The sequence below is a fragment of the Syngnathoides biaculeatus genome, chromosome 12, assembly GCF_019802595.1.
Source record: "Syngnathoides biaculeatus isolate LvHL_M chromosome 12, ASM1980259v1, whole genome shotgun sequence".
NCBI lineage: Eukaryota > Metazoa > Chordata > Actinopteri > Syngnathiformes > Syngnathidae > Syngnathoides > Syngnathoides biaculeatus.
The window spans coordinates 15,463,051-15,488,220 of record NC_084651.1 but is presented as its reverse complement, the minus strand read 5'-3'; the positions used below and the strand labels follow the sequence as shown (position 1 = coordinate 15,488,220).

At 40.2% G+C, this 25,170-nt stretch overlaps 2 protein-coding genes across 4 annotated transcripts in view; one reads left to right on the top strand and one right to left on the bottom strand.

Moving 5' to 3' along the window:
- Positions 1–41: 41 nt before the first annotated feature.
- Positions 42–16,508, bottom strand: LOC133510251 (F-box only protein 11). 2 transcript variants are annotated; one of them, XM_061838058.1, is made up of 22 exons: positions 16,173–16,508; positions 14,746–14,870; positions 14,578–14,659; positions 13,900–14,044; positions 11,015–11,144; positions 9,803–9,886; positions 9,592–9,724; positions 9,407–9,513; positions 9,217–9,328; positions 9,028–9,134; positions 8,783–8,920; positions 7,055–7,272; positions 6,788–6,968; positions 6,573–6,695; positions 4,740–4,825; positions 4,577–4,653; positions 4,361–4,504; positions 2,943–3,053; positions 2,762–2,869; positions 2,580–2,688; positions 2,394–2,492; positions 42–1,943 (listed from the first exon to the last, which is right to left on the bottom strand). In XM_061838058.1, exons 1-22 carry the CDS (start codon positions 16,264–16,266, stop codon positions 1,814–1,816), a joined length of 2,643 nt encoding a protein of 880 aa, XP_061694042.1. In that variant the 5' UTR covers positions 16,267–16,508; the 3' UTR covers positions 42–1,813. The 2 variants fall into 2 exon arrangements, with proteins under 2 accessions (XP_061694042.1, XP_061694044.1); XM_061838060.1 differs by having other exon boundaries at positions 13,900–14,041.
- foxn2a (forkhead box N2a) overlaps positions 16,487–25,170 on the top strand; it is a 40,252-nt gene continuing 31,568 nt past the window's right edge. The window contains exon 1 of one of the 2 annotated variants that reach the window (XM_061838061.1): positions 16,487–16,618. In XM_061838061.1, the coding sequence (XP_061694045.1) occupies positions 16,537–16,618 (82 nt within the window). In that variant the 5' untranslated portion in view covers positions 16,487–16,536. The other variant, XM_061838064.1, reaches the window with a different exon arrangement.

Below are 25,170 nucleotides of genomic sequence, written 5' to 3'. Positions count from 1 at the left end.
TTAGTACTGTCCTTGTTCTGTAGGAGACAAAACACTACTGCCATGATCTAATAAAGTTTATTTTTTAAAAAAAAAGACAATGTTCACCTAGGAAATTAAACCCTTTTTAATTCAAGCTAGCGCCTACATAACTGTTATTGAATACTTCACAATATATTAGGTCTAGATGTTATGATACATGCATACATTTCAGTCTGAATTAGAACCCACAATCACCAGTACACATGAATTGGGGAGGGATAATGAAAATATATAGTGCTGTTGTACGTAGATACTGGTCTCAGCTTCTATGGAGTAAAATCCTATTGGGTTTTCCTGCAACATTGGCAAATCAATAAGGGGGGTGGGGGGTGGAGGGGGTAACTGAAAAGAATTTCACAAGACCTGGGACCCGATCAAGTCGAAACAATGATGCAGCTAGACTACAAAGTGGAGTTAAATGGAATTTTGGTCATGTAAAGAACACTAGATTCATTGCAACAGTTGACAAATTCAACAGCCATGTATCGGTAAAAAGAAGAGTGCAGACATTGTGGCTTTATCTAGTTAGTACTACAAATATAGACACTGGAACATTTCAGTGGGAGGAAGAAAGGCATGCATTTATGATATGAAGTCATACAAGTCTTGTGAAAGTACATTTCAGTCTGAGTGTTGCAAATAAGCCGGTGTTGCAGGAGAAACTGCTTAGTGTTTCCCTTTCATTTCTCAGATCTCTTTCACAGAAAGAAGTTAGATACTGTGACTTGAGTATAATTACAGCAATTCTGGGGTATAATTAAAAAAAACATTTAATAAAATAAAGACATTCAAGTACAGTACGATTTTTTTTTTTTTTGCATGAAAATACAAAACTGCACAAAAAGCATTAAATTCAAATGAACAGTTGAGTTGGGCGTTGGGGTGCAGAAGTGCTAGTTCAGATATTCTCATATCGTATGAGCGCTCGGTCACCCAGCGATGGAAGCATTGTGGCCTTTAACCACCAGAATGCAGTGTCTCTGCCACGTGTGTACAATGGTGTTCAAAATAATAACAGTCCAATGTGACTAACCAGATTAATACACATTTTCCGTATATTTTTTATTACTACATACCAAACAAGTTACCAGTAGGTGGAGTAGATTCTCAGAAAACCAACAAAACCCAGCATTGATGATATACACACGCACACACTCCAATGTGTTGAACGACCCATTTTCCTCAGGCTTTCAGGGAGAAATGCATGTAGAACAGGTGCTGGCGTCGTCCTGAAATAGGGGCCACCTGATTCTCTCCTGTTTTTCACAAAATTGATTGAATGCCACACTGCTGTTTTTTGAGCACACCCCTTTCAACAAATTACCCAATTGTACCGCTTTAAAAGTGTGCATTTCATGACTGCTAGTTCTTGTTGGTCTACTGAAAATCTACTGCACCTACTGTGAACTTGTTTGACATGTAGCAATAAAAAAATATTTTGAAGGTGTTGATTCATCAGGTTAGTCACATTGGACTGCTATTATTTTGAACACGACTGCACATGACTGCATTATATTTTCCCCAATGTGTATATCCACTTTGCCAGTTGTCAATGTCACTCATCCAGCAACCTGACATGCCCACAAGCCTCCTTCTCCACAGCTTTTTCCATTGATGTCACCTTGTTCTTTAAAATAATGGACAGAAAGGCTTGGCATCTTGTGTCCCAGTCCTTTTTTTCCCTCTCCATTCTAAATGCTCTGTGAGAGTCTGTAATTAAATTGGGGATTCCTCTTCCTCCACTGTATTCCTAAGCATCCATTACGGCGCAACTGGACTTGCGGTCTGGGGCTTAGTTGTGCTGCAGCGTATTGGACTCTATAGGAGGCGCCGAGTCATAGAGGGTGTCTGTGTCGTGCGTCGGCTCTCCAGCTAATGTGCAAGGATTTGACAGCGTCCCTGCGCCACAGTCACAGAAGAACCTACGGGTGGGGAAATGGAAAAATGATGAGAATTACACTGACTGACTGGAAGGGAGTATTATTGAGTTTTTCAACCTTAGAAGATAAAATGCTTCGTTTCCAACTCGGGAGAAATACAGTTGGCAGCTTGACTTGTGATTGAGTAGTTCTGTCACTAGACTTGTAACGGAATTTACTTTAATTTAAATCTATATTCTGCCATAAAATTCAACATACTGATCCTACTCCACAAAAAAAAGTTGTTGCTGGGGGTGAACTGTGTTTATTGTAACTCTTTGCTAGTCTTCTTAAACATCTAGAAGTGCATTGGTGATGAAGTAATAGTTCAAAACTTGAAAAGCTAGCAAGTTTGTAAGTCGACGTACCACTTGATATGCCTGACAGCAGCTCATTTATTACAATATGGTGTATCTCAATCATGTTTCAGCACACAAAAAAATGTGTTGGTACCTATCGTGTCTGATGAACTCCACATCATGTCCCTGGTGGCACTTCTTGATGCAGTTCACACAGATGGCGTTGCGGTCTGTTGTGTTACAGGTGTGGCACCTGCGGCGAGCCAAATGGGAGCAGTGAAAAGTCAACAAAACAAAAACACCGGTGACATTGTCATCTGGTAATGTGACACGAGATTACCTGTAAAAATCGTGCATTGGATAGCTGGTGTAACTTGAAATCTTGTACAGGCACTGACCTCTGCTCACAGCCTTTTCAATGGCATCCTGATTGTTCATTATTTTGTTATCTGCGGGATTAGAAAGATTACAGTTGTCACTGATAATAGTTGGTTATGAAAATGTGTCCGTCACAGTTTGTACCTTTCATTGTAACGTTGACACCAGATGCAAGAAAAAGCCCTCCGAAGCGATTGTTGAAAATCTGATTGCCCTCCAAAGTCGCTGTGGCATGATTGGTGATCTCAATACCTAGTGATGACAAATCTGATCTGACACACGTTGCATTTCTTGACACTGAATCCTTGATTTCACACCAACTGACCTGCAGCAAAGCCATCAAATATTCTATTTTTCCTCAAGACGGGGTGACTGTTGGTGCTGATGAGGACACCTGCTTGGGCATTTCTGAAGATGTCATTTTCCTCAAGCAAGCCTAGAGATGAAAGACAAATGTCAATTTACATTAAATCCCAGAGAAAGCATATGTTCTTCCATAATTATCTCTGCCAATCATTATATTTGACCTAGATGACAAACAACACCCGGCTTGTGTCAGAAGTAAAGAACGTAGTGGCAACAGAAATGCAACAGTTCCTCTCATAATGCCAGTCCCCCACTTTGTTTCAGTAAAATATGAGCATTTCAATAAATGAGAGCAGACTATGGACAGGGCAGCAGCCAACTTACAAAAGTCAGAAGCCGCAGTAAGGCATCAAACATCTTCCTGTTTTTCTTACTAAGAAGATGCATCCATTGCACCACAATCCAGTGACGACATAACTAAATTGATACTAATCTGACATTCCTTGAATGTAGACCAATGTAGATCTCTTAACGTCCATCTCGATATACCTGTACACCAAATTCCTAGCAATAAATTAATAAAATGGAGTGACAACCCCCCCTTCCGAGTTTAAAATTGTATGTTGTTGTTTTAATGTGCCATAAATGACAACACTTAACAATTCAAACATCTTTCAACTTCTTCTTTTCCTTTTGGCTTGTCCTGTAAGGGGTCACCACAGCGTGTCATCTTTTTCCATCTTAGCCTATCTTCTGCATCTCAACCTTTCTCCTAATCATCATGTCAACCAACTCCTGAGCTTTTCCTGTCATAGTCCCAACATTCAAAGTCCCTACACTCAGTTGTAGGCTCTGTGCATTCCTCTTTTTCTTCTGACGATGGATCCGGTTTCCTCCTCTTCTTTGTGTTCGACCCACAGTAGCTGAATTTCCACCGACGCCCTGCAGGTTAGCAGTGCTGCGGGGGCGGGCGTCGTTAACCCGGGCCACGACCGATCAGGTATGGGATTCTTTAGATGAATGCTCAAATTTGTTTGGCACAGTTTTTACGCCGGATGCCCTTCCTGACGCAACCCTCTGCATTTATCCAGCACTACCCTTAAAAATAAATGGTTGAAAGATTATGCTTAAAAAAAAAAATGGACATACAGGAAAGACTAACTTCCATTAACAACACATGCTAAACTTAGTTCTGACACACAATGCTCATCAGTTTGAGAAGTATGACTACAATAATTCCATGACACCAGTTATTAATTCAGCCGTGCCACACGATGCCATTTTGTGGCATTTTAGGAAGTTACAGGAAAAGCACAAAAACACTTAAAGCTGTTTTTTGTCAAAAAAAAAGAAGTACATTCAATTTGAAGAAAAATGATTAGACTAATTTGTGGCGATTCACTGCAATATTCTACTCATTCATGTCAACATCATTACCTCTTCCTCCATTAAAAATGCAGATTCCACCATCTCTCCCATCATGTATTTTATTCCTTCGCAAGGTGGGGTTGCTGTCCGTCTTAATCCAGACTCCTGCCATTGCATTGTCAAAGATCTCATTGTCCTCGATAAAGCCCAGGCCTGCAAAACATTGTTTATATTTTAAGGAAATTGGTGTCAAGCCTTTAAAAAAAAATGAAGTCCACATCTTACCCGAGTTGTAAACCAAAATGCCACCATTCTGACCTCCCCATATCTTGTTGCGCCTGATTTTGGGATTGCTGCCAGTTCTAAGTGGATGAATTAGGACATGCTCACAAAAAGAACATTTCAAACATCTGACTTAACCAAAGCATCTTGGTATTTTCATACTAACCTTATTTGAACTCCAGAATACATGTGATTGTAAATGTCATTGTCTTCTAAAACACCATGACCATTGTCATAGAAGTAGACCCCAACCTGACAGAATGAACGATGAAGTGAAACATTCTAAGAACATTGCATGCCAAATGAAAGGTCACATATTTCATCAAAGCAACTTTTTCTAGTAACTAGGATGTTATATTGGGACTGTTGTGCCTGAGTGAATATGAAATATGAATTCAAATTGTCTGCGCATTCCTGAGTTGCAGGTGACGTGCTTCTTCATTAGCGAAGACGTCAACCTCTCTGCTCTTGAGCAAACATTGTCAACGTGAACGTTTACACAAATTTTCACTTTCACAAATAGAAGTAGTTCTACACGGAGGCAATTAATCAGAAGAAAAAGGGTTGTCTCTTCCAAAAAAGACAAAGCACGAATCTAAAAAAAACTGTGTCAAACAAATATAGATGTCAGAAGGATCTTTTCTAGCTAGACACTAGTTTGACAACACCATGTGTTTTTTATATGAATTAAATTGAAAATTTTAGACTAGAGAGTCGCTATGGAGGTCTAAATAGCCAAAATATGGGACCTTAAAATTAAAAAACATTTGACTACATTTATCTCTGAGGTGTCACTGTGCATTAAGATCTCATTTCAGGTCCAAGGTTCCTCTCCAAGATTCACCAACTCAAATTTAGCACCTATATAACGTGACATCAAAACTACAAAAATGTGGGCAGAAAATGAATTCAAAATAGCTGAATAAGTGGAAAAAGGAAAGATCTTGAGTTTTTAAATCCAAGACCAGCTTGTCTATTTATGCGTAAATGAGCCACATGCAATTTGCAGTAGTATTAAGAATAACAGTATGTATTTATTGTATCAATGTATTAATGGGATTTAACGGCCAAGTATGTAGTAATCCACAAGGAATTTGTCTCCAGGAGTCAGTGCAAGAGACAAATTCCTTCATTATTATTATTTCATTAATATGCACATTGTCCTCCCAGCATGCTTTGTGCTAAGGACCTCCTTAGTGCCACAAAGCATGCAGGGACCATTGCAAATCATGCTAATGTAAATAGCATTTACAGTACATGTTTTGAGTCAATTATTTATTGAGACATTCTTGTTTTGTTTTATTATTAGCTGGTTATCCTATTCTGTTTACTGAGGTGTGATAATTTTAGTTTCGATGTGACACCGTGAGTGTGACCAACAAAAAACCCTGCTTACACACCAGTGTGTGGTGTAATGTAAGATGCTTCGGCTGACAGATGTAAAAAGCTATTGTTTCTCTCTGCCTTGTGAGCACCATCATATAATATCTTACGTACATGCTAAAACATGGGCTAGCATACATGCTAACAGTGTAACCAGTGTGTTCAAGTGAACTTCTTTGGCCAAGTCACACAACAATTCTGCACACGAAGCATGCTGTCCATTTTGGGGAAAATCTAACTTAAGTGCATCATATGGTTGAAAGAATATGCTGGATCTCATATGTGGGTATATTCATACTGCATCCATTATTCGTGGGTTTTCGTTGTTCGCAGGGGTTATGTTCCTTACACAACCACGAATAACGGGGGAACAGTGAGATTTCTCCTGAGGCGTCGAAAGGCACTGACTAATAAGGCGAAATCGAATTGGTTGCTTTGCTTCTTTAGCTTGTATAGTTGTAAAGTATTGTAGTAGGTTGTGCAAGAGTTTTATTTAAGATACACTACATGAACATACGAATTACAGTCCAACTAAAAATACTTTAAAGCAATAGTCAGTGAATTAAGAATTCTCGAGACCCTGGGGAAACCCTGTGTAGGTGGGTTTTAATCATACCTGCTTGCCGCTGTGTATCCTGTTCCTACGCAGTACCGGTGTGCTGCCTGTTGTGACCCACACTCCAGCCAGCGTGTTGCTGTACACCTCGTTCTCCTCGATGACACCTTGTCCTTTCTCGTGCTGTGCAAAACACACACACACATTAACATCACATGTATGTTTAAAAGATAAATGTTCAAATTTGATGGATTTAGTCTCAATCCATTTCTCACCACATAAATGCCACCATGTTGGCCGTCGTGGATCTTGTTGTGCCTGACAATAGGGCAGCTATTTGTCCTGATCTGTATCCCAGCCAAGGCATTGCCATAGATGTCATTTCCTTCAATGAGACCTCGGCCATCACCAAAAATATAAACTCCACCTTGGTTGCCATTAAATATAGCATTTCCCCTGTATTAAAAAACAACCTATTTCAGCATGTAATAGACTAGTAGATATTTATTAGAAATTTTTCACAGTGATGCAGCCACACTGACCGTATTGTGGGGTCACTGTTAGAGGTGATCCACACACCAGCAAAGTTATTTGCATAGATCTTATTTTCAATGAATTGTCCCCGGCCCTTTTCATGCACGTAGATGCCTCCTGTTTGCCCATGATGGATCTCACAGCGGACTACTGTTGGGTTGGCATACGCCTTCACCTCAAACCCGGCGATACGGTTCCTATGGATGTTGCAGCTCTCGAAGTAACCCTGGAAAAAGACCACAAAATTTTAAAGCCCGGGTGTCATCCCTATAAACATTCTGAAATAGATATTATAATGAAAAATACATATAACATTATTCACTTCAATGTCTATAGGAAAAAAAAAACTGAGCGGAGAGCGCGTCATCCATGCACAAAGTTGCACAATTGAGTGTCGCTCGACATCCAAGTGGTCGCCATATTAGTCGCGTCCTCCGTCCTTGACGTCATCGTCACTTCCGCCGTTGAAAACGCGCAGTGCCTGCTACTATGGAAGCCGAACAACAGAGATATTCGCATTTTTCCAACGCCCCTTCTGACACCGAAGCTCTTTTCGAAAAGGACAACACCACACAACCGGGGGAAATTACACTATTGTTTTGAGCCCTCAGGGCAATACTACACTATTGTTTCGAGCCATATTCAGATGGTATCCGATCACAGCCAAACCGCATCCCGTCCGATCCACTCCCGCGGCGGAGATGAGCCATCACGGCTCATCGCAGCCGGCTGGCGTGGCTTATGACAGACCCGAGCGATGCTGCTTTAGTCACAGTCAAGCTGGCGCTTTATGCACGCACGCAACTGAGTAAAGCATTCTCGGCTGGGTTCTTCAGAGCCGCCCCCGTCGCAAAGCCCGACGTACGGTCTTCGCAGAAGCTGTGACCGACGAACGCGGCACCTGGTGGCATATAAAGAGGTGGAGCCTAGCTATGTTGCTTTTAGGGGTATTTTCAAAGTCGCCACAATACGCGATGAACACTATCGATACATTGTTGGCTGGCCGACGCGCACATCGACACATTTCATACGCGGATCTTTTGTTACGTTATGAGAGAGACCGATTCCGTGGTCCGCCCCAAACTATTTTTTTTTTTTTTAGTGGCTGTATGCACACATCAACACATTTCATATGCGGATCTTTTGCGATGTTATGAGAAAGACCGATTACGTGGTCCGCCCCCCCCCCCCCCAATTTTTTTTTTTTTTTGGAGCTGTATACACACCTACCTGTTATATGGAACCCACAAAACTCTCGTCCTCTGCACTCGTGCAAACCATTTTTCACAACAAACGGTGTCTTTCAAACTTATGAAGGGTAATTCCATTCTCCCGAGTGTTCAAGCAATGTCCAGCAATGCAATGAGCCGGCATTTTGGCTAACACGGAGGAACAACGAGCTACCTTCCCGGAGGTAAAACTAATGGAAACAAACGAGTCCACTCGGGGGCGCCTCTGTCTTGTACGTCATTTCCTGCTTCTTCTCGAAAACAAATCCCTCAAGAGGATTTTCATGGCAGGAGTTACAAAAAGCTGTATATGTAAAAATCATGTTTTGTTGTGAAAAAACACATGGGACCATATTGGCTGTGGGTTTTTCATTAATAGTATACCAAAAATCATCCGTTTGACGACACTTGACCTTTAAGTACAACCACAATGTTGTATTGGCATTAAAAAAAAAAAAAAAAAAACTCTGCTTACTGAGATCTGCTGTTTGAAAATATGAGACTTACCATTCCGTGGTCGAATGTAAAAACACCAACATCTCTGCCGTGGTGAATGTGATTCCGTCGGATGATTGGGTTACCGTGGTTTTTCACCCAGATACCAGCTAGAGCATTGTTTGAGATCTCATTGTCCTCGTATATTCCCTGGGAAAAAAATAAAAAACAGCTCATTCCCAAACTTGTTTCAAACTGTGCTCGTCATCTTGGACAAAGATCTTCATCTGGCGAATAAGACTATGGGGGCATAGTACCTGTGCATGGTCGGTGATATATAGCCCGACGTTTTCACAGTCACTGATGTTGCAGTGCTTGATTGTGGGACAAGCACCCTGACCACTAACGCACACAGCCGATCCCACTGAAACAGCAGAATAAATACTGACACCAACGTAATGTATGGACAACACTTAAAGTCGCGGCAAAGTAGAAGACTTCATTACCCGTGCAAGTGCTACGTATGATGCAGTGGTCAATAATTGGGCTGCAGTTGACAGTAATCTCCAAGCAATGGTGTGCATTATGATGCTGGGCGGATTTATCATCAGGATTAAACTACAGTGAACACAAGAGTCCAGATTATCATGTTGTCTTTTACATCGAGGAACACAATAACAACAAACATAATCTCACCCTTATGGTCATGTATCCAACATAGGCATCTTCTGAGCCTTCCATGAACACAAATGTGGAATCTCTGGTGTTTTCAATGATGACTTTCTCTGCCACTTTTCCAGGAGCTACAAAGAAAGTAGAAGGGTCAAATTAGAGTGTAGATTAGCTAACAAAAAATAACGTGACACATAAAATGCGCATACCAGCGCCGATCATTGTGATTGGTGACTCAATGTAGATCCATTCATCTGTGTAAATACCAGCGTGAACAAATATGAGGCCATCAAAGTGAGGCTCCTGGCCCCCTCCGAGGGCATCCTCTATGGTGTCATAGTACTTGAGAAGAGAAAAAAAACGAGTTAGATGAACTGCTCAATACTGACACGGAATGAGAAATGTCATGAAGTCACTTACAAACATGTTATCTCTCCCTTTGTACCTCGCAGGATTGCTGTAGAAGTGTTCTGCAAAACCCGGCTTAACATGAGCACCTTTATACTGAAAGCAAACCATCATACAAATGAAAAAATTAGACACTTTTGGCATTATCAGCTCCGAAAACAAAGACATTGTCTCGGTATAAGGTATATGAACGTATTAGGACGAAGATGAGTGAGGGTGAGGCGATCACGAAAATATTTTTGAAATGTTTTTGTTCACGGAAACCGTGAAGGTTTTTGGTTGCCCAAAGGAACAAATTAGCGATAACCCCAGTGTCCCACTCACATTGCAAAGGGAAGGTCACAATTATGGCCTGTGGTGATGCCATTTCACATGACATTAGCCATCTAAACACAGAAGACTTGTTGCAGCAAACAAAGACAAAATGTCAAGATACAAGTCTTGAAAAAAGGTGGAATTTATTTCACACTATGTTCTTTGTTGTGCCTGTGGTGTACATCTGCATGAAAACACGGTAATAGGCATTCTAGCATTTAGTGTAGCTGCATGAATGGGGTGAAACTTATGAGTCAGTTAAAACATTTTTACTTAATTTGCGAATATCAAGATTGTGTGGTTGTAACCTAAAGCGGCCATGGAGACATGCAAAAAAAAAAAAGAAAAAAAAATGACAAATCTTGCAGTATATCCACATTATTTCCAAGATCAAACTGTTCTACCACAGTGAGTAAAAAATAAAAAAGCTGAGGCACCCCTCGCTTACTCCAGGCTCCCCAATCCCTTATAACTAAGGGAGTCCTGACCAACTCTCTGTTTGAAGGGTTAAAGCTCTCCGTTGGTCCTACGTAATACAGTGACCGGTGACGGGAGGGAGGTTGCTTAAGTCGGTGTTGAGGGAGACTCGCCCAGGTTCTCACACCCAAATGTGAAGCGTTGACCCTGCTCCAGTTCCGCCTTATTTGAGCACCCATCATTCGATGTTAAATAAAATGCTAACCACGCTTCTTTAAGAATACTGTCGCACTCAATCTGTAAAACTCATTATTCTACCTAGTTTTAATTAGTTGTTGTAGCTTTAAAATATATCAGCCAAAATATTTTAAAAATAGTTAGAATACTTAATGGTTGTGATATATTAAATCTGCTAACATTGACAACAACGCAGTCTTTTAAAAAAAAAAAAAAAAAAAAAACACCGCGGCGGCTCATAAAATGATAGCATACCAACTGCTGAAAACTTTCCTTCCATGGATTTGGCTGCTCATATTCTTCTGGGTTTATTTGGTAGAACTTCCCTGCCTCTGGGTGCATCATGGGTCGCGTATACTCAAAAACATCCATGTACAGTCTTTTCCTGAAACAAGATGGGTAATTGTTTAAAACCATCCAATGTGTGGTATAGAGTTGCACAGTATTGCCAGGTATCTTACAGTCAGAAATGAAATGATACTAAGTCTTCCCAATACCAATACTTTTAAGAATGATTATTCTGAACTTCCTGAACATGGTGTGTGCAGTTCTCAAATAGTGAGAATTTTTCCAAATAGGAATGTGTTTTCTCCAAGATACTACTATTCATTTTCCTAGTTGAGGGTTATTGTTCCACAGACGTGAAATAAAGAATTTAATTAGTCCACTACCTTAATGTGAACAATGTGAAACAAACACCATTGGCTGGTAAATACAAGTGTCGAGTTAACTAATGTACTCGCATATCTCACAAACTGTTCACTTTTATATAAATAACCACGATTTATATAATTAGCTGATGTTAAGAATGTGCAAATTCAGTGTCTAAACAAGATTTATAAAGTCCCCTCCAAAAGTATTGGAACACCAGTGTAAATTCCTTTGTTTTTGTTGGATGCTAAATACATTTGGCTTCCAGATAAACAAAAAAAAAGTAGGAGACAAAAGTTCTGAATTCTATACTTTATTTCATGGTATTTTTCAAATATATTATCAAGTCAGGACTGTACACTTTTTGTTTGAAGCCACCCACTTTTCAAGTGAGCAAAATTATTGGAACATGTGATGATTGGTGTTTGTAGCCGCTCATGTCTTGCACTCTAGACATATTGCTTAAACATTAGACATTGCTTGTTTTTGGCTTTACCTTTCACCTGTGAAAACTGCTTTTGCCGTTAAGCAAATATGAAGACCAGAGCATTGTTTATGGGAGAAAAGCAAATCCTTTTTAAGATGAGTGAAAAGGGAAAATTGATCAGTGCTATTGCACAAACATTGGGCTTGGCCAATCCAATAATTTTGAATGTTCTAAAAAGAAAAATTACTGGTGTATTGAGCAACACACATCAAAAAGGTTGGCCAAGGGTACAGAAAGCAGTTGATGACAGAAACATTGGGAGATTTGTGAAGAAAAAAAAAAAACATACTAGAAACAAAACACTCCAGCAAAATGAAATTGAAGGCCAGATAGGATTTTGCAAAGAAGTACAAAAAGGAGCAATGATAAATTTGGAAAAAAGTTTTATGGACTGATGACACCAAGATTAACCTCTACCAACGTGATGAAAAGATAGGCCAAAGTATGGAGAAAGAAAGGATCTTCTTATGATCCAAATCACAAAATCTAATCTGTGAAGCGTGGTGGAGGTAATATGGCTTGGGCTTGCATGGCTGCTTCTATAATGGGCTCACTAGACGTTATTCACTCATGATAGTAGCAGAAGAATTCCGAAGTCTACAAAACCCCTTTGTTATGAAATTTACAATAAAAAATGCTTCCAAAATAATTAAGATAGGCTTCATCATGCGACAAGAAAATGACCTAAAACACACTGCCAATACAACAAAGGACTTCGTTAGGGGAAAAAAAAAGGCTAACCTTAGTCTTAGATTGACCAAGTCATTCGCCGGACCATAACCCAATAGAGGATTCATTTTACCTAAGAATAAAGAGAGACTGAAGTCTGAAGGGAGACATTCCCCAGAAACAAACAAGAAATGAAAGAGGCTACAGTAAAGGCCTGGAAAGGAATTTGAAATGAAGAATCCAACAATCTGGTGATGTCAACAGGTTGCAGGCTTGATGTTGGTATTGGAAGTAAGGGTTATTGCACTAAAATATTCAATGTTAATTATTCAGTGAATTTAACAAAATGTGTTTCAATACTTGATGACTTAAAAAGTGAGTGGCTTAAAAAAAAAATAAGTTGTTTCACATCAAAATGCAAATACCATGAAATAAAAGCATGAATTCAGAACTTTTGTCTTATATTCATCTTTTGATTTGAGACTCAAATGTCTTCAGTATACAACAAATACAAAGGAATTTGCCTTGTAAATCCAAAAACTTTGGAGGGGACTGGAATCTATACGTATTATGCAGCGTACAGCTGGGCCTGAAAATCTAACGTTTCGGCCTGACTTTACTATTAACCTGCTCACGACTGCATTACATTTAAATGTATCTGATATTTTGCACAAAACACTCAATACACTTTACTCCTCTAGAGAGCATAGTTTTTACGTTTTCTACTTAGGGTATTATATACAACTCAATGAATCAAAATAATAAAGAGAAATTTGTGCTGGTTTTCACTTTTTTTGACAAAAATAATTGCTGAGCCAATATCTACATTCTCAAGAATGCTACAAATCTCAGCAGCTGTGAGCATCATTTTAGTTTAGTAGATGAGCTGTGATGCCATTTTATAAAATTGTTTTAGAATAATTTCAATTGGTTTGACAGCTGAGCTGTGATGTCATTTTTAAAAAATATTTTAGATCAAGAGGGAATACATTATTTAATTTCATCTATGTCTAAATAGTGTTTTGAACAAATGAGAATATTTTAAAGGTCCATGTTTTTCAACTTAAGATTCCACTGTCATTATTTTATACTTTAACATCGTATAATTTCTGTATCAGTATGGAGGTACTTTATACAAGTAAAGCATCAAAGTCATAATATTGGTAACATGACATTATTGTGGCAAACAAAAACAAAAAATCACGACAGACAGACCTGCGAACTTTATTAAAATGTAAACATCTTTATAAGCAGATTTCCTTAAGACACGCAATGTTAAAAAAAATCCCTATAAAAATGCTTTAAATGATGTAACACACCACCAGAGACTCACCAGAGGATTGGGTCATTTGCAAGCTCACTGAAGCGCTTGCACACGCATGCGGAGCGGCACAAGTCCTGCTCCAGTAGATATGAGAAGATCTTCAGCACCACCTCGTCTGGAAGCTTTTCCTGCAAATACTGCTCTGCTGGAGCTGCTGAAAGGAGGGAAATGAAACAAACAAAGAATAAAATAAAGTCATAAAGAGGTGTTTGGGGTGAAGATTAAAACACTTAATTAGTCAAATAACAACAATATATGATTTCATCCTGAATTCATGACATTTTACTTTCAGGTTTTTTGATTTAGAATGTTCAGTATATCACTGTTGGAACTTTTGACCAAATTCAGGTTGAAGTAAAGGAGAAGAAAAATGCCTCAAGAAAATGCTAATATGCTGTAAAATAAAAATAACCCAAAACTCCTACATTCTGTACTAGATTTTTGTCTGCATCTTTTTTTTTAACACTTGTTTTAATTCCATTCAATACTACATGACTTTACATTGTGTTTGGATAAAATAGCTACTATATTGGAAGGTATTTCGACAAATGTTTTGTTATTTCATGTGTGAACCTATTTAGAAAGATTAACAAACTTGTTGAACATCAGTTGTTTATTAACTGTATTTTAGGCTAATTCAAATGGCAATAAAATTATACTGAACACCAACAAAATGTGTATAGTTACATGGTATATCTTGACATTTGCCTGAAACTCTAGGTCGCTTTGGTCGGTGTCCAAAGTTTTCTGTGGTTGAAGTGGAAGCACCCTGTGAGAAGAACAAGTTAAATAAAACATTAGTAGATCAACCTCTGTTTATGGGCAGGCGATGCATAATAATTTTCTTGGTTGTACCTCCATGTTTGTCTTTGTCGGACACACTGTTCTCTTGGGGAGAGACTTTCTTCTAAGTTGGTATGGACTATTCTGAGCTCCTGGACCAGATTCTTCTGCAACCATATCTGCAGGAACGTCCTCATCTGGTAATGGTAGCAATAGAGCTTAATCAAACTATTGAATAAAACATTCTCTTGAGAGGCATGAGGTACAGGTGGCACCCATATTCAATGTGTAATGCTACAACATCAAATCAGTGCTGTCTCAAAGATTCAAAAGCGCTGCAACATTTTTCATTAACATGACAAAGAAAGAATAAAACAGGAACAAAAAGATGTAATTACCTACTCTGTATGCTCCAGAAACCAAAACAGATCCCATCAAGAAGGGGATTCAATCAACCCGAAATGGAGCATTCATCCACAGCTATATACTAAGCAATGATGGGTTGTTAGCTATAGATGCAAAGCCTTGTCTACTTGTTGCTCTGGTTGCAAAGATGACTCTCCCAGGCTACTGGGTCAGTAACCACGACAAAACCTGGAACAATTAGGGTCAGTCAAAACTGCTAGAAATTGCAAAGACGAACCTGAACACACCTTGTTACAATGTTTAATGGGCAATAAATGTCAAATATATTTTATGAGATCACATTATGACACCAGTCGAGCTGAGAGATGACGTTTAATGATATCCACTAGCAGCTAATCACTAACAATGAATACCTAAGTGGCCTCTTGTTCTCTATCAAACGTATTTGTAAATTGTAAACAATAGACTTGTGAGCATAACCAGCTAATGTTTACGTTTAACAATCGCAGCACATACTCCTTAACATTACACAGACAACGTACGTTACTGTGAAAAAAATAAAATAAATAAAACTCAAACCATTGTAGTTAAAGCACACAATCCGAGGGATATATTCCTACGTTGACAATAAAGCGTCTGATACTAAACACCTGGACTCAACTAGTTAGCCAAACATGCTAATAATAGCATCTGGTACTGCTAGGTTCATTGAGTATGCTACGACAACCACTTTGTGTACCATTTCCTACGTTTGCCACTCGTGAATCAAGTAACACCCGTATCAAGCTCGTCATTTCACCATCACAACAAACGTTCGTCGGTGGGGAAACACGCTTTTCAACATTAAGCGAGACAAGTTGAGTCAAATAAATGGCCACGCAGATGAAAAAAAAAAATACAGCAAAACAAAGCGCGGCCTGTATTCCAGCTAGGAACACAAAAGCCTCGGTGTTTCCTGAGAACACAAACCGACGTATACGGCTGATACATAAGTAGTGTCGTCTTGACAACGACTGACATTCTGTAGATCTGTAACAACTGTGACGAACATAGCCCTTCAATCAATGCTAGAAAATCAGCGGTAAACAAATGACAGACAATGCTAATGCTACCGTGGTCATTATCGCGGTTACCTCTTTCCTGGTGGTTCCTCCCCGGCTGCACCGGGCGCGGCCTCGACACTCGCCTTGGTCTTCTGCTAACGTTGCTTGCTCTGACGGAGTTCATTTGCGGTGTTGTTAATCGGGAAGAAATGTCGAAGCCTTCACAGCAGAAGAGGCGACGTCGAACGCAGCGCCTATGCCTTTTCCAGGAGCATTCTGAAATCTGTCATCTTCCGCGGTGGGCTCCGGAAAATCGCACGGTGATCGGGTTATTCCCGGTCCCCTGCGCTGGTGAAACGTCTCGGCCTAACCACTGTGGCAGGAGGAGCCATAACAGACGAGCACAGTCAGCCCGGAATCAGTCGCATCACATGGGACAACCTCTCCCCGTCACATGGTCCTCTCACATCCAGGCCAAACACTCAATTACGTTAGCACCAACAACATCCAAGTTGAAACGGAAGGATCAAGTGGAGGTAAGATGAGTTGCTAAACGGCAATATGATTATTATTCCGTAGAGTTCATTTGGTAAACCAATTTAACAATTTAAAGAAACTCCTACACAAAGCAAAGCAAATCGGAGTATTGAGTCTTTACCAAGATAATATTGGTCGAGTTTGACTAAGACTGTCGGTAAAGTCATTTTAGCGTGTGTATTATTCTTGTTCTTATTCAGTAGTTTAAAACTTCACTGGAAACATGCGGCCAAATGCAATGAAATGCTGTAGTGTGCCTTCATTAAAACTGAGCACCATTATTTTTAAAGGGCTTTTTTTATTTTGATCCTTGAATTGTTACGGTGACCAAGTGTCATGACTAGTTTCACACGAATAGATTTGTAATAAGTCTTTAAGGCAATTGACCGACTGAATTGTCAAATAGCAGTAAAAATGACAGTCATTATAGTATTCACTAACTTTGAATTACAGTTTCAGACACAATGCTACATGTTTATAATTGTGTATTCTGAGGCCCAATGCTTTATTGATGTTTGGGCAGCAATGGGAAGCAGGTGTGCCTCTAACCTGTGTACTGGGTTTGAATTTTGGCTGCAGCCTACTCTAGAATTCGTCTAACCTGCAGATATTTAGATCCTCCTACATTATAAAAATATCCATCCATCCATCCATTTTTCAAACTGCTAATGCTCGCTCGGGTCGCAGATGTGCTGGCGCCGATCTCAAATGAATTCAGGCAGGGGCAGAGTACTTCCTGAATTGGCTGCCAGCCAATCGCAGGGTACATATAAACAAAGAACCATTTGCACTCAAATTTCTACCTAGGGACAATTTAGCGCACACGTGTCAAACTCAAGGCCTGGGGACCAGATCAGGAAATATGATGCGGTGAGTAAATATTTTTATGGTTTCAGTTTCAGCTGCCCTCTGAGGGAAACCGTAACTACAATGTTGCAAGTGACAAAAATGAGTTTGACACCCCTGATGGAGACTTTAATAAACCTAACATGCTTGCTTTAGGGATGTGGGAGGAAACCGGAGTTGAGCCATGCAGACATGGAGAGAATATGCAAAAACTTCACACAGGGAGGGATTTGAACGTAGGACCTCAGAACTGTTGAAAGGTTCACCATTCTTAAAACGTGGATTCAATTAAAGAGACGCTAAGTTGTCCATAAGTATGAATGTGAACATTATGCACAGTGCGATGAAAAATAATTTTTTATGTGTGCGTAATTTCCCCACTTTTGTGTTTAGGTGGGCATGAAATTGAATTTTTAAATTGTTATTTTATATATCAAGCAGGAAAAAAAATCAAAATTTACCTTGCCCAGTGTGAAAAGTAAAACGAATGACTGGGCACCCTCAGCAGCAACTGAAATCAAGCATTTTCCGAGTGTTTCACATCTCTTTGGAGATATTTTGGGCCACTCTCCTTGGAAAATTATTTTACTTCAACGCTGGAGAATTTTCAGGCATAAACAGCCTTTTTAAGGTTGTGCCACATCATTTCAATCAGATTCAAGTCTGGACTTTGACGATGCCGCTCAAAAACTTTTTTTTTTTTTTTTAAAGCCATTCAGAAATTGACTTGCTGGTGTGTTTTTTTTTTGTCCTGCTGCAAAACCAAAGTGTGCTTCACTTGAGGTCACAAACTGATGGCCGAAGATTCTCCTTGAGGATTTTTTTGATAAAGACCAGCATCAGCCACAGCAAGTTGTGCGGGTCCTGAAGGACTAAAGCAGCTGCAGACCATCTCACTTATAATATATATATATATATATATATATATATATATATATATATATATATAAAATGTTGTTTTTCTGAAATGCTGTGTTACATTTATGTTAGATTTAACAAAACACGGACTTTCCAGCTGCGGTCTGCCTTGAAACTCTGCCATGGATGCTATTTTTGTTCAGGATCTTCTCTTCCTTATTGTTGAGTAATGAACACTGACTTTAACTGATGCATGGAAGACCTGCAGTTCTTTACGTTTTCCTGGGTTCTTTCGTGACCTTCTGGAAGGGTCGTCACTGTACTCTTACTGTCATTTTTGTTTACTGGCCACTCCTAGGACGGTACACAACTGTTCCATGTTTTCTTAATTTAGGGATAATGGCTCTCATACATCCATCTATTATCTGAGCCGCTTATCCTCACAAGGGTTGCGGGAGTGCTGGAGCCTGTCCAGTCTATAGTTTGGCCAGAAGCGGGGTACACCCTGAACTGTTTGCCAGCCAATCGCAGGGCACATAGAAACACAAAGTCAGGCTCATTCACAATCACACCTAAGGACAATTTAGAGTCTCCAATTACTGTAATGCATGTTCTGAGATTGTGGGAGAAAACCGTAGTGCGAGGAGAAACACCACACACGCATGGGGAAACATGCAAACTCCACACAGGTGGAGCCAGGATTAGAACTCTGGTCCTCAAAACTGTGAGGCTAATGATCTAACCAGTGGTGAAACTGCAGTAAACATAAGAATTTGGGAAGCGGGCAAATACCTTTACACGGCCCTGTATGAGCACTCTGATTGACTGGTGACCAATCCAGGGTTTATACAATTTTTTCACTTTAAGTCCGCTGGAATGAATGGGCTTTGGTTTTGCTTAATTCAGTCACGTGGTATATACTAAATGTAGTTGTATTTGATTTTCATTTCAAGTTTAAATATCATTATTCAAGTTTGCACACAGATTATCCTTCAGCATTCAATATTCTTTTTATATTTGTAGTTTTTATACTGCATTTGTAGACCTAGCATGTTTTTCCCGTGCCTGCGTGGGATTTCTCCGGTCACTCCAGTTTCCTCCCACATCCCAAAAACATGCATTAATTGGAGACTCGAAATTGCCCCTAAGTGCGATTGTGAGTGCGACTGTTGTCTGTCTCCATGTTCCTTGCGATTGGCTGGCTACGAGTTCAGGATGTACCCCCGCCTCCTGCCGGATGACAGCTGGGATTGGCTACAGCACTCCCGCGACCCTTGTGAGGATAAGCGGCTCAGAAAATGGATGGATGGATTTTTTTTTTTTTTTACCAACGAGCATTTATATAAATCTAAGATAAATTTTACTGACTGCAAGTTTTCTTGAATCGCTTTGTTTTTCTAAATCAACCGGGAAAACCGTCTTCTTGTATTGAAACAGATGGTGGTGCTATTGAGCCTGAATGGGTTGCATGTAACAGAGAGCTAACCAGTGAACATATTATACAAAAGTACTGTATAAAGAATGTGTTAATTTAAAAAAAACAACTCTTTTCCTGTGATTTTTACATTCTAGTTGTGTTATTTCTTATATTTCTTATTCAATCTGTGTTATTCCACATTATGCTATTTAATTTCGTTTTTACAATATATTTTAAACTGTCGTTTGCAGTTTTTCTGCTTGTGTATTTTAGGAGGGTCACTAATGGAGTAGTGGTACACTTGCCTGACTTTGGTGTAGACAGCGTGGGTTCAGTTTCCACTCAATGATGGTGTGAATGGTTGTACATGTCTATATGTGCCCTGCAACTGACTGTTGACCAGTCCAGGGTTCAAGTCCGCCTTTCGCCTGAAGTCAGCTGGGACACGCTGCAGTGCCCCGCGAGTCTAACAAGGATAAGCGGTGTTAAAATGGATGGATGGATGGACATTGCTCTTGCTCTCGCAGTATATTGTTTCAATGCATTTGTTTGGCTTGTGTGTTTTGATACTGTAGACCTTTTTAAAAAATGTAAGGGTCATAAGTGATACAAAAACATTCATGTGCCCCCCAAAGCGGTGGGGGATAACTGCATACTGATAATCACTCTAGCGACCCTAACCAGGATAACTGGTGTTGAAAATGGAATAATGGGGATATTTTTTGAAAGGAAACTTAATTACACTGTTCTAGCAAAAGAGTATTATGCTTGGTCATGGGACACAGAGAAACGGATCTAGCTTGTGAAATAATTGAGGGCCTTCTTTAATGTATCCTCTTGAAAAAGATTCATTCATTAATCCGATGGTTTTCAAACTTAGGGGTCCCGGGCGTTATGACGGGGGTGATTCTTTGGCGGGTGGGTGCAGGAAAGGGATCCCCTGAACATATTTCATATTAGGTTACACCCGGCAGGTGGAGCTAATTTTACTGCCGTCCATCAAGTGTCTTAAAAACCCCACTAAAAGAGGACTGTAAAAAAAAAATGTAATACAGGTGAAGGTGGGCATTGAAAATAAACTTCAAGTAGCTGTCTCACAGTTGTATCCGCGATTAGAAAACATCTGCTGGACAAAAGGAGCCTATGCCTGCCACTATCTGTTGAAATGAATGTGACCACATCGTTTTTTTAAACTTTAAAACAATTAATTTTTAAAAATCAGTAAGGTCTGTGGGAGGACAAGAAGGACAGGTTATTTTATGATTACAGTATAAGCATGGAGTATAAATGAATACCAACAAACACTTCTGGCTGCATTTCATACCCAAATAAATAAATAATTTGAGCTGGTGTAGTTGCCCACTAGGTGTCTTCTCTCACATCTCACCAACTGTTGTGAATTGAAGGAGTGTCACATGTTGTCTGTGGTCCATACCAACAATGTAATGTATTTGTTGCCAACGCTCCATTCAACAGAGACACAGTCTCTTGTCTGGAAGATGCTTCACCTCATTCAGCCATCCATCAATTTTCTGAACCGCTTATCCTCACTATGGTTGCAGATGTGCTGGCCCCTATCACCTGACATCGGACGAGAGGCAGGTTACACCCTGAACGGGTCACCAGCCTATCACAGTCACCTCAATCTGTTTTTGTTTTCCTCAATTGTATTCCATATTGTTGGTCAGTTAAAAAAAAAAAATCCTACTCTGCACCTTGATACTTTTTCAATGTATGGCCACGATTCAAACATTTTCCAAAGTGTTCTTAAACTAAATTTGCCTTTTAGCTGCATTACGCTCTTGATGGCTCACACCACTGAGCTGATGGTGACATGCTTTATTGCAACCAATCACACACTGTTGTTGTTTTTTTTTTTACTTTCATGTTTCTTCTTTCTACAGAGCCCCAAAGGGCAGGAGATGTGCATGAAAGAAAAAACGTTTGTTTGTGTGTGTGTGTGTGTGTGTGTGTGTGTGTGTGTGTGTGTGTGTGTGTGTGTGTGTGTGTGTATTTTTTTCCCCATGTCACCTTAGGGTTCCTTACCTTTCTTCATTTGTTTCCTTTCGTTTTATAACCGTTTGCTAACTACAATGACCTCTACTAGCAGAACATTTGTGGTATGCTGCTCGTTGGTCAGTGGCCCAGCCATGTGTTTGACTTTGTAGCTTTGTGACAAGGTTAATGATGATTGACCATGCAAATGGAGGAATTGAGAGTCAGTTGAGGATATTATTTTTGATGCTTGTATTGTACAAAATACCTCTCTGTTCTAAATGTTCCTCATAGTGAAAGTGATTCTCGTGTTAGGGGTAGTAGTCAGTTGAGCCGTAATGAATCATGTATGATTATGTGTTCTTGCACATGACATAGCCTATCCTCACAAGGTAAAATATTGGGACCCATTGTTCCAATAACAAGAAGGACCAGGACATAGTCTTTATTTAAGCACGTAAAACATCACACTGGATCAACGGTCCACTTGCAAAAAACACATCCTGTTCTTGACTAATCCATTAGAGTTATGACAGTGCAGCACACATGTTGGCTTGGTAACCAATCTAGTATCCAGTGGCAACAGAGGTCTATTGAACGCTCTCTGTTGGCTGATGTGACCACTGCTATCATGTCACCAAGTCACAGAGATGCAGCTGAGTGAGTTGTGTATTATGCGATTCAGTAGTCAAAACCTTGTGCTATATTTGGGAGGTGTCATTGTGCATCTGATATTACAAAATAGCCTTTGTGATTTGCAACTTCATGTATACTGACATAGTGATGGAGTCACTCCGTGTCGCAATCAGATGCACAGAGAAACCTGGGTTAGTCATGCACTTTAAATGACCCTCTATGTTTTTGCCTACATCACATATTACTGATTTGATAATCATTTAACTCTGTCAGTATCTGAAGGCATCCACTGGGACGGAGGCAGACACAACAGGATAAGCGTCTTTGTCTCAGACTCTTGTCTGTCAGAGACCCCTCCTTCCATCCCCTCCTCTATTTGGGCGGCTGGTACAGAGAGGGCAGATGGCTCATTACCATAAATAGGACAAGGAGAGAGTGAGTGAGGGGGCCATGCACACCGACCAAGAGGACCATACTGCCTAAAAACGAGGAAATAGAGGAGGCCGTTGCTAGGCGAGAGGAGCGACAGCTTTATGGTAACACAAAGCTGATACCCCCCATATCTAAACTCATCTTGTTCCTGCCCCCATTTTCCTGAGCACTGAGTCTGCTGGTTGGGGACAGATGGTCATTGGGCCCCACTGTCATTACAGCTGGACATGGGCTTCAACAACACAGTGGGACCTGGCAGGAGTGAATCACACCTCATCCTGTCCAACCTATGAGGAATGGAAGCAGCGCGTGCTGGAGCCCAGGCCAGCAGCTAAGAATAGATCCACACTTGTTGCCCACAGGAAACGTGTAGCATCACAATGTTTTTTTTTTTTCTCTGTAGTTTATTACATTGTCTGTACTATAGGAAGCCCGAACCTTACATGACTTTCTAGCTTACACAGTAATGCTGTCAGGAGAATCTTTTTTTTTTTCAGCCAGCCAGTGTTGTTATTTTTAATCCTTCACTTGAGTCACTGACCTTGTTTTAAAAGGCCGCAAAGCTTAGTAAATGTATTCATCTGTATGCAAATTCAAGGTACACTAAAATATGGGACATACTGTGAGGTAAGGCGAGGAATTACATCTTTCCATGTTCAGTATGTTAAGTCAAGTCCACATATCAGAGTCTGTAGCACATCTGTCGTCAGTGGACCTTTGATTGCAGCTAAATGTCTCGCAGAAAAAGGAGGAGCAACGTCTTATTAAGATAAATGTTACACATTAATACTTTAGTGGGGGTAATTATGGAGCAGTTAACTTAACATGATTAGAAAGTACACACCAACTTCAAATGATCATGTGTCATTTCCAATGAAAACTAATTAGATATGATAGGTTGCATGACAGGATTACATTTATATTTTGGGAGGACAGAATGGGAAAGGGGAGAGAAGGCAGCAGAGAGGTGGGCCTGCATTACCTAGCCCTCCGCCTTGGTTGCATAGGAACACGAGAACCATGCCTACCCTGCAGACACACTCCTTTCCTCTCTTTTCTGCCATGCTTCATTACCCTGTGCTCAGCCAGGCACGGAGGCACTGCACCACTTTCTCCAGTCTACAGCCGTGTGCCCTCTTGCAGCCTTGCAGTCAGATTCTCTATAGTCTCAGGTTGGATAGACACCCTGAGGCATTGGGTCAGTCTCGCTTTTTATGCACAGAGCTACACGATACTGGTAGACCAGTATTTGCAGCCATTTATCAAACAAGGCACCATGTTAATAACTATAGGGCATGGAACCCCTTTTGGTAACTGAACCTTGAGGCAAAATGGACAAAACACACTTTATTAAAAGGCAGCAGAACCATTGGATTTCTCTCAGCCAATTAACTAAGTCTATTTCCCGTCTACAAAGAGCTCCTAAAACTTCACATGAGCACTTCCAAACCATCCACAAGACATTGTTCCATTTAGCATGATTTAGGTCTCCAAAAGCCTCTTTCTGGTTGGACATACCCAGAATACCCCAGAAGGAAACAAACTGAGAGTCATAGAAGGAGATGCCCAACCAACCTAAATGGAATCCTCTGGGACAACCACCTGCAGGGGGCTACGAAGTGCACTCGTACAATGTGTTCTGGACGGCAGTCAAGGACATGTGCCTTAGTACCACTGCCACTTTTTAATTACCAAAACTGGTTCTTCTGAGGTTAATTAAGTATTTCAGTGGGTGCGCTATAAAAGGTTCTAAAAGGAGTCAAAATGAATCCTGCATGCCTCATTTGGAGGTATCGGAAAAGATCATTCTCCGAGCTCACGTAAGATAAAATATTTAGATTTCAATACCAACTGTCCCTTGTAGAGTTACAGCATGGTCACTGATGGAGTAGTGGTCTACACACCTGACTTTGGTGCAGGCAAAGGTGGGTTCATTTCGCACTTAGTGATGGTGTGATTGGGAGTGTGAATGGTTGTCCATGCCTAGGTGTGCCCTGTGACTGACTGGCGACCACTGCAGGATTTAATCTGCCTTTTGCCCAAAGTCAGCTGGGATAGGCTCCAGGGCCCTGTGACCCTAAACAGGATAAGCAGTGTTGAAAATACATGAATGGGTGGAGTTACTGGATGGCTGCCGTTTGGTGTGGTTCAACATATAATACCATACCATTTAACCAAATGTGTTCAGAAGCTATTTGGTCTCCCCAACTGTGGTGTCGCAATCTGAATTCTAGAGGCAATATGTAAATGGATATCTAAATAACAGATGAAAAAGAAATAAGAGATGAAGAAGAATGTAGTCGTATCGATATACGAGTAGATTTAGTAAATGGATGCTGTTTGCTTTGTGTACTGAGCTGTAAATAA

Coding starts and splice junctions, on each gene's coding strand:
- LOC133510251 (XM_061838058.1), bottom strand. CDS start 16,266: ATGAACTCCGTCAGAGCAAGCAACGTTAGCAGAAGACCAAGGCGAGTG. Junction 6,969..7,054: donor AACAGTGACCCCACAATACG/GTCAGTGTGGCT, acceptor TTTTTAATACAG/GGGAAATGCTATATTTAATG. Junction 2,689..2,761: donor TGTCAACGTTACAATGAAAG/GTACAAACTGTG, acceptor CTAATCCCGCAG/ATAACAAAATAATGAACAAT.